A 10067-nucleotide genomic window follows, 5' to 3' on the forward strand; every position below is an offset into this window, starting at 1 on the left:
CCATACGGATGTATGCTTATTTCCACATTGGTTATGCACTAGACAGATCTTAAGTATTTATACAGGACTAAGAAATCCAAATAACATCTACTGGTTAATTTTTTTTGAATGAGATTCCGAGTTGTTAAAAATAGTATCAAAACCGATTCAGTCTATAGCTTATAGCTTATATGGACTAGGGAATAGTATAGAGCGAGTTTATTGGGGTTAATGGCAATCATGATGCTTATGATTAGACTTGAATAGATTTGGATTGGCTAGTTAGGAGTGCTACCAATGCAGAAGTTTCATATGGGTAGCTTTTCAAATAGCACCATTTCACATTTTTGGGGGAGTATTATTGGAAAAGGCAATTGCAGTAACTTTTACCAGGCTGGTTTTTGACATGGTCTGGACAAAAGGACAATGTCATAGATCCGGATGAACCGGATTTTTGAAAATGGGTCGTATATTTTAGGCCCAGACCCAACCCAAGATCAACTCGGAGCGGGCCAACCGGGTCGACCCGAGATCCGTTTGCAACCGATGCTTACTGGTTAGGGCTGCAATAAAAATTCGCCGGGGGTAAAAAAATGGAAGGGTGGGAGCGTGGGCAGGGAGGTAAAAAGTGAGAGGTATCGGTGGGCGATCATGCATTCCGACCAACCATCCAAGGTCAATTTTTTGATCCTTCTTGCTGTACTGCTGCTTCTTATGTATTCCTCCTCGCTTTTTGAACATGGTTCTTGTCGCCTTTGTCTGGGCCTCTTCACTCTTTATATTTTTCGTACTGATATCTTGCAGATCGTTCCCAGAATATTTTGCTAATGCTATTCTTGTTCTATTAAGATAATGGATAAGTATATCTCTTTTATTTCAAATTTTCCTTTTATTGACAAGATCTAGCTGGTGAATTTGTACATAATGGCATCTTATATGCAGCATTTTCAGTTTACTGCTTACCAAGATTTGGAGTTGAATTTTAGCTGGATATTCTTTTCCAGATGTTTGATGAGAGATCCTCTCGCTATCTCGACGCTCAAATAACATTTTTAGATGATTTAGGGTTATATCCTGTGCTTTAGATGATCCATTCATGTGGACCTTTTTATATCTTTCTATTTGTGTTTGAAGGTTTCAATCATGGGGAATCTTCACCACCTTCACCACTGCTTCCAAATTCTTTATTGCAGTTAATATTAATGTAAGAACTAGTTAGGCACAGGGCATGACATTTGTAAGAATGAACATTTTATCTGAATAGAAGCATATGTGGACACTAACTCATATGCAAGTGCTCTATGGTGATCTAGATGATTCATGAACCTGTCGAATTACACTAAATGCTGGGATCAGCCTGTTATATATGATTTTGAGTTTCAGCTGAAACCAAATGTTGGGGCCAAACTTGTATGCGCAGATTGATATATTGCTCTATATTGATATGTTAATTAGTCTAATTTTTATGTTTCCTCTTCATTTCAGTTCCTTGAGTTTAAAATGGAGGAAGCTTGCTCATTGGTTGTAAAGGCAGCCTCGAGGAAACATTTTTCTGGAGGGATGGCAAATAGAGAAATAATATTTTTTGGAAGTTCAGATACCAGGAACCTATTATTTTTCAGTTACCTTGTCTTTGTTTAGAAGCAGAAGCTATGATACTTAAAACCATGTCATTTGGTGCTAGTTTTTGTAAAAGTTCAATCCCAACAACCCTAGAAACAAAACCCCACCACCACCCCATAAGGAATTATTAGTTTGCTCCTCCCTTGGAACAGAAGTGATCCCTGTAAGTTTCACTAGGGATCAATGGGAACAATTCCAATCACTTGTTGCCATTAAAGTAACAAGTATCTCTGCCTTTATTGTGAAAGCTGGGTCACTACTTGGTGGATTATCAGTGGGTTAGTTTGAATCACTGCAACCATTTGTCCAATGAAGAAGGCTGAAATGCCCTTGACTTTAATAGGAAATAACTGGACAAAAGCACTGCTGTTTCTTAGGTAGTTTATAGCTGGTGTTAAAAGATTTGTAGCATCATTTGGCAAGAGGATGTGCAACCTACATTCCATGAAAACATCTTCTGAGTTATGTTCCATGAAGATGAAATGGTATACCTCAAGTTTGTGGATGAACTTTTAATGTGTAAAACCTGCAGGCTTTATGCGCAATGCAAAATTCTTTAGACGAAGGCTAAGAAATAAAATGGAATGAACTTTGAAGGATATAATATTTTGTATTTGCTTCTTTGATTACTAGAGGATCTCTTGCAAAGACATATTCTCCGTCTTTTTTCCTTATATTCGTATATTCAAATGGGAATACTAGCATTCTTGGGTTGAAATCAATCATAACCTTGACCTTACATAAATTCCAACCTATCAATCTAGAACTTCATCATGGTTGCATACATGTATGTAGGGCTAAGTATTAGGAGTATAGAGGTGAAGACTCTCAGCCTCTCGTACGCTGAGATATTCAAGAATTTTCTTGTCCAATCATAATAGACATGTGACCTATCAATGCATTGTTGGTCGAAATCCATGAAAATGGTTTGACATAGCCTAAAATGTTTAGGTGTACTAGAATTATACATGCACAATGCACATGGAAAGCATAGATGGTCATGATCTATCGGTTAAGTCAAGAGATAATTGTTCTTAATTATTCTTTCTATTCTTTTTATTATGTGAGAATTATTTTCAAGATAGCCATGAGATCTCCTTTCTCATGTCATCCCTATCCCTTTTAAGTAGAACTTCTATAAGAACCTTGGGCTTTTTTTCCTTTTCCTCTTGGAAATCTGCAATTAATTACATTGATTATTTTGGACTTTCTTGATCACCCCATGAATCACTATCCTTTCTAATGTGACATCAAGTGAGACCATTAAATGAATAACTGATGGACAATAATTGTTCAAGAGATTCTGTTACATATAGTATATGGATATGAATATTAATATGGTGACCCTATAAATCTTATTCATGAGTTAATAGTGCTAGTAAATGCATACAAGGCAAGAAAAGTATAGAAGAGGTGCTTATCACTATCAATGAACACCCAAAAGTTCGAGAACTCAGATTCAATTCTTTGTTTAGTCGAGAGTTTGCATTGATTTTTTGCAAAAAAATAATTTCTCCTTATCCTCCTTTCCTAATATATCTATAGTAGTTAAAGATGTGAGACTTGTACTTGTTGTGTTGTTTCCTTCATAATTTATGAGGTATTTGAAGAAATCTTTGTTCATAACCTGTAAAACATAAGTGAATTAAGTGATTTTAAATTTAGCATACAAGAGCAAAGTTTGCCATCTGGATACCGGATCCTGTACCAGTACCACATTGGTATAGTGTTTTTATGCTTGGTATGGAGGTCGGTTCGGTGTGTTGATACTCGGTATACCTTCCATACAGAGTTTTGATTCGGTACTGATACGATATGGTATGCCTAGTATGAGGTAGTATGCATCGGTATGCGGACTGTAACAAAAAGTTTGATGGATGATCAATTATGTCAATGACCTTTAGGACTGCATTGCCTTTTGGAGGAAGGACATATTTGGGCCTTTATACTTCCAAAAAGAAAGAAAAAATCTCGTAAAACTTTTGGAGCATTATTATCAAAAAATCTATCTGTGATCAATTGTTACATGTAGGGTGTCTAGTCACTCCATAGTTAAATAACACTTACATTTTTGTGAAAGTTAGAACACATAAAATTAAATACAATGAAAAAATGAAAAAGATTTATATGTTGGATTTCTACCTCTTTCATGAATTTGTCCTTTGGAGTTCCGAACCGATATAAGCAAGTTTTGGGACAATTTGAAAAGAGGCGGTGACTTACCATTGTTTAGGTATCTGAGCATTTAGATGATGTGTTCATTAACCTATTGGTAAAGGATGGACTCATTGAAAAGGGGACTATTAAATTGAGTAGATATTGACATGTAGAGAGTTGCCTCCATCAAAAGATGCATCAAGTGAAGAGGGCAATGATTTTGTCAAGAAGTACTCATCCTCATCCATGAAACCACAATGTTTGACTATGATCATAGAGGTGAAGACGCGAAGTCTATCTCTTTCGGGCAATATTTCAATTTCTTTATGATGTATCTTGCATTTTTTATTATTATTCTATTTTCTTCATTAAATTCTCCAATTTTGACCAAGGAATTTTGCGCCGAGTAGAGATGATGAAGTGACTAACCATCTCAATGTGTATTGGAAGTAACATGGTGTTATTTGATTGACTTCCTTTACTAGATGGGTTATTCCCTTAAACATTTTTGGTTGCCATATTGCATTTTCAAGCTACATTTTTTGATAATAACTCAACAAACAATTTCTTTGGAGATATCGAGTGAAACCAATTTTTTCATGGATATCTAAAAACAAACACATGTGGTTGACATCATTGAGACTGGGCCGGGCTGAGTGGGATCGGGCCGGGCTTGGCCACTCCAAGCCGGCCCACGAGCCCCAGAATTTTTTTTTTTCATTTCGTTGGGCCAAAAGGCTTGGCCGGTTAGGTGGACCGGGCCCAGTTACTGGGTGTCACAGAAGAAGTTGGGAAAATCACCCGGGCTTGATGTCTTATTAGGTGGGAAAAACCATGTTCGTAGCTCGTACTTCGTCTTTAAAGAAAAGGCACTCCAGGCTATTAAGTTCAATTGAAGGAAGTGGATATAGAGATAACCAATCAACAAGATTGCCTGATCCTCAGGTTGTCCAAACAAGGACAACTAGTGGGGAAGGAGACCATCATCCACCTCTTTAATATCAGAGTATAAAACTTCATCATATTCCACCAAGTAAATAGTTCTTGTTTTCTATCATTGGGGTAGCTATGAAAGAAAATACTGCTGGGACACCATCCAGTTCTACCTAGAAAGCATCAAACAAGACTCTTTCATACCGTCCATAGACAGTAGTCAGCAAAAATTTGTTTCCATCAGTCTTCAAGGAGAAGGGGACAGTGAGAGAAAAGGCTCCATTAGATAAAGATCCCCATGAAAGTAATTATATTTCCAAACGGTAACTAAATTTCTTTAAGATGAAATGACATCAAGATAACTCTTGAGCATTGATCGGGCTGGACCAAGTTGTGGTTGGGCTTGCCCTTAATATCAACAACCTATCTACTGGTCCAAAGTTGCTTGTCTTCATCTTTAGCCTAAATCTCTCACCCTGATCCCAACTCAGCTGCAATGCTCTGGCTTGAGACTTACTTGACCTTGCTTGATCAAATCTAGGGCACATGCATATTCCCTTGTATGGCTCAAGGGGAGTGATTTTTTTTTTGGAGTTAGTGACAATTTCCATTAGGAATGGCTGCAATTAACTGACAATTATAAGTGAGCGAGCGAGCGAGCGAGAGAGAGAGAGATGGAGAGAGGGGGAGGGGATGATATGTTTGAACAAGAATGGGAGCAAGGTTTTAGTGTCTGGGGGCATGAGAGATATGGGGACAATGGCATTACCTATCAAAGAGAGGTGATGGCCATGCTGTGCAGTGAAATGGTGAGAGGGGGGGGGGGGGGGGGTGCTAGTAGAGATGAGGCAGTTCAGGGCCTGCAGACAAGGATGAGGACAGGGATGAGAAAGTGAGGGAGAAGAGAAAGAGGAGAAAGTGGGGAAGACAGCTGAGGTTGGTGGGTGGTGGTGATGAGATGAGGATGCGGATTGAGATGAAAAAGAGGAGGTAGATAAGTTAGAGATCCAAAATACATATATAATTGTTATAATATTAAATTTTAAGTTGAGTAATGCCCAGTCTATTTTGCTTTTGGCCAGAACACGCTTACCCCAAAACTTAGTCAAACGTAATTCTGCCGGCAGAACTTAACAGGTTTAAAACATCTGCACAGGCTTGCCGGATTTTGGCTGGGATGGGCCGAAAATGATAGATTATAGAGTGCATATGATAAACAAAGTTGGAAGGGGGGCTTTATTCATGGAAAACTTTGTGTCTTTATGAGGTGGATCTTTTCTCTGCTCCTCATGAAACAAATCTAATCTCAGTTATGTCCTTATAACTCATGTTCTTCACTATGGAACTTGACTACTGAACTATAAGGTCCTTGGCATCAGTTTGATGATATTCACATTAGTGTTGATTATGATGGTGAATTCTCTTTTTTTTTTCCTTTTTAATTTATGAATGTTGTTAAATTTGCATCTCATCTTTAATTCTTCTCTCGATCCATTCTTCCTTAGAAAATGTTTTTTTTTGTTCTCTCAATTTTTTCCAATATCTTTTCTTTGTGCAGATGAAGATCTTCTTAAAGTTGATGAAAACTGTAGCCCTTGAAGTAAACAGCACAGACACAATTGATGACATCAAAGCTAAGATTTCCCCCGTAGAGGGACTTGCACCGAGTCAACAAGAGCTATTTTTTGCAGGTAATCATCTCAAGGGTACTAATACACTAGCCGATTACAACATTCCCGAGAATTCCACCATCAACCTTTATATTGGACATGGAATGCAAATATTTGTTAAGGTTCCAACCACTGGGAATACAATTGTGCTTGATGTGAAGAAATGCGACACCATTCAAAATGTGAAGTCTAAAATCCAGGACAAGGAGGGAATCCCACTAAACCAACAAACACTCGTCTACTTAGGCAGATCACTTGAGGATAACGAGACATTGATTGCTTATGATATCAAAGAAGCTTTGTTGCTTAATTTAGTATTGCATCCAAAAGATGAGCTGAAAATATATGTCAACATCACTAGTGGTAAAACCCTAATACTTGAAGTGAGAACCTGGTACACCATTAGGGATGTCAAGATGATAGTTGAGAGCTTGGAGGGGGATCCTACTGGTGAACAGATGCTTGTTTATGCTGGAAACCAGCTACAGGACACTCTAACTTTGCATGACCATAAAATCTGTGATAATTCTGTCTTGCAGTTGTCGTCGTCTCCAATGCAGATATTCATTAAGAGTGCAAGTGGGAAGACCTTAACACTCATGGTGGAAAAGAGCAGCACGGTAGCTAATGTCATGGATAATATGGAAAAGAAGGGGTTCAAACTGAATCACCAGATGCTGGTGTATGCAGGGAAAGTACTTGACAAAGATGCAACTCTTGCAGATTATCATATTCAGGGTGGTTCAACCATCGATGTCCGAACACGTGCTGGTTCAGCCATCGATCTACGAACACATGCTTCTTTTCAGTACTGACATCATATCTTTGTGAACTTAGTAAATGGGGAAAGAATCTCTCCGAACGTGGAGCCAGACACTAAAATAAAAGAGGTGAAAGCCATGATCCAAGAGAGGACCAATATTCCATGCATAAATCTAAAGCTTTGTTATTTTAAGAAAAGGCTCCATGAGTGTTCTACTTTGGCACAGAACAACATTCACTTTGGCTCTACTCTACTGCTTAGTTCCTAATGCATTTTATGATGATAGAAAGGTACAATAGATCTGTGAGATAAAATATTGGGATAAACAGATTTTTCAGGATGTGTCACCATTGTGGCTGATTCTTTTGGTGACATCTTAGAAAGGAAAGGTTTCTTTTCATTTTCTTTCGTATGCTTTTATGAAAAAACTTACCAACTAACTTGTATCTGGATTGATAATCCTTTCTGGATGGTTATTTTAATGGCAAAACATAGTCAATATCTGTTGGAACAGGAAAAGGATATATGTTTAGGTGATCTGTAGGCTGATGTATCAGGGGCTGCTGCTGAGACGATGGGTGGCTATCGAGCATTTCTTGTTTTATGTTGTCCAAGAAGCTCCACTTCTGCTGTTGAATGTGAGCTAGAAATATACTGCATGTTCCTTTCTAGTATGATGCTTACCTTAATTTTGCAGGTGGAGATAATTGAGATGATGACGCTTTGCTGAACTCATGAGGTTTTCTTTTGGAGGTCCTTCTGCAAGTTATGTTATCGTGACACTTTCTATTTCTTATAAGCCAAGATGCTACTAGTGTCTAGTACCTCAATGGTCGTTTACAATTTGTTGCTTTAGATTAAGAGAATGGAAAATCTGGTGTTATTATGCGATGATTTTATTCAGCCGGATTTTGTCAAATTATTTCAGAAATTTTGGTATCAGGTCCTGGCATCTGTTTTATAAAAGCTGGTGGCTAAGTGTAACCCTAGGCTTGCTTTTGCCATTGGAGATAAATTACTCTCCGAAGACCAGACCAAGGTTTTCATCCAACGCCGGGATATCAGTTGAGATGGTATTGTATTGGTACCGGGCACCTACCTATATGATGTATAATTATGTAACTGGCACGTTCTACCTTTTTATCTTGGCCTATGTTTACTGATATAATGTGTTATATTAGCTGATATCCTAATTAGTCTGTTATTATTTAAACTAAGTATTTAATTGTTAAGTATTTAAAATCAGCTATTTAATATGAGAATTTTAAACTAAGTTTTTAATTGTTAAGTATTTAAAATCAGCTATTTAATATGAGAATTAAATTCAGGTCTGCTATAACATCCAAGATCATGATTTTTTGGTTCCACAATATCAGCAAAAATCTGGGAAACCTTGGAGCTTGAGGAATTTTTCCATGTTCTCCTGGCTTTCCTTCGTGGCAGGTTAAATCAAGATCTCAAGCATCATCTCTCTATTGGCTACCTACCAAGATGGCCAAAATCAACTGTTTTAAAAACCTCCAAATAGACTTATAAAGGAGTGAAAAAAATTTGTTATTGCTTTTTGTTGATCTGCAAATGGAGTGAACTTGACGTTTAGTAATGGCATATTTGCGTGCTTATGTAACAACCCAAAAAATTAGCCATATCTTTGCATTGAACTCTGCTGATGCTTTCTGATTTGCTGCTGTTTATGACTCAAAGTTTGCTCCTTAAACATCAACTTTATTGGCTTCCCTAAATCCACATGAGAAGGAAATAATCTAGAAATTCAATTTAAAGTTAATAAATGATGCGCAGGGCTTGTATATACCACATTATTGATGCAGATATTACGGACCCGTACTCTCAACCTCCGTGGATTTATATCCAACAGTTTGAAGACCATGAAGTTTCCTTTAAAAATATTTAGCATGCGAGCAACAACATAATTTAGAAAATGCATATGCTAAGCAGTCAACCAGAGCCTCTAATGAAAGATGGTAGCTCTCTTTGGAACCTTACCTGATCCAGGAGGATCCTTAGACTCATATGGAGCACTATAGCCACTATGAGTAGAGTTGGATGGGTCTAGGAGCAAGATCTGGCATATCAGAAAGCCAAGTTATAAGCTAAATTTTTGGAGGTCATAATTTGGTTATACGATACTGTGGGGCATCTTCTTTTTTTTTTTTAAAAAAAAAGAATAATTTTTCGAGATCCATAACGTAACGTTTGCCTATTTAGGATCTAAAACAGGCTGGACCGATTGAAAGTTTTCTTTTTGGGTAAAACTTTGATCGGATGTAACTTTCAATCTCAGAAGAATCAAGCGGGGCAATAAAAGGTAAATTTGATGTAGAAATCGAAATTTACCTTCTAAAAAATTTTAGCTTTTTTCAGTTTATTTCTACTAGACATTTTTGTTTCAAAAAATAAAATCTTATTAGAGCTATGAAAACAAATCTGATCTGAATTATGCAAGAACGGAGCTCACTATAATAAATAGAAATTGTGTACATCGGTTTCAGACTATTAATGAAAAAAAGAGGGAACTTAAGTTCTACTTTCATAATTTTTACATCTTCTAAATTTCTTTGATGAGATTTAAGTTAAGCGGATTGAAAATTTTCTTTTTTCTTTCCGATCGGATCATCGGAAAGAAAAAAAAGTTTCTTTTTTACTTTACATTTAATTTTTGTTGATTCAAAATTTTATCTCTGGTCCTTTATTATATATGCTTAATCTCTAGCCTTATAAGTCATCTTGTTAGACAACAAAGATATTTGTGTACAAAATTTAAGAAAACTTTATACTAAACATACTCCTAATTCTGCACCGGCATAAATATAATATATCAAATGCATAAAATGGCAGTCCAACAAAAGGCTGGGAGCTAAAATTCTCTAATTTGAGATTTTTTTTTTCTTCTTGAAGGTGGTATAACTTTACAGCAAAATATT

The 10067-nt window shown here is 36.8% G+C and overlaps 1 protein-coding gene across 6 annotated transcripts; it reads left to right on the forward strand.

Annotated features, from left to right (window-relative positions):
• The first annotated feature begins 578 nt into the window (after positions 1–578).
• On the forward strand, positions 579–8264 carry LOC149753031 (polyubiquitin-like). 6 transcript variants are annotated; one of them, XR_016396224.1, is made up of 3 exons: positions 663–4038; positions 6251–7252; positions 7823–8264. XR_016396224.1 is itself a non-coding variant. In XM_089924918.1 (2 exons), the coding sequence occupies exons 1-2, from the start codon at positions 631–633 to the stop codon at positions 7175–7177; spliced, it is 951 nt and encodes a 316-aa protein (XP_089781044.1). In that variant the 5' UTR covers positions 579–630; the 3' UTR covers positions 7178–8264. The 6 variants fall into 6 exon arrangements, 5 of the variants coding, with proteins under 5 accessions (XP_089781044.1, XP_089781045.1, XP_089781043.1 ...); XM_089924918.1 differs by lacking the exon at positions 663–4038 and adding an exon at positions 579–654 and having other exon boundaries at positions 6251–8264; XM_089924919.1 differs by having other exon boundaries at positions 644–721; positions 6251–8264.
• The last annotated feature ends 1803 nt before the right edge of the window (positions 8265–10067 follow it).

The sequence above is a fragment of the Phoenix dactylifera genome, chromosome 8 (genome assembly GCF_051530095.1).
Source record: "Phoenix dactylifera cultivar Ajwa chromosome 8, Ajwa_hap1_PhDact_Kaust_v1.1, whole genome shotgun sequence".
Classification (NCBI taxonomy): domain Eukaryota; kingdom Viridiplantae; phylum Streptophyta; class Magnoliopsida; order Arecales; family Arecaceae; genus Phoenix; species Phoenix dactylifera.

Coding starts and splice junctions, on each gene's coding strand:
- LOC149753031 (XM_089924917.1), top strand. CDS start 4,006: ATGAAACCACAATGTTTGACTATGATCATAGAG. Junction 4,039..6,250: donor GTTTGACTATGATCATAGAG/GTGAAGACGCGA, acceptor TTCTTTGTGCAG/ATGAAGATCTTCTTAAAGTT.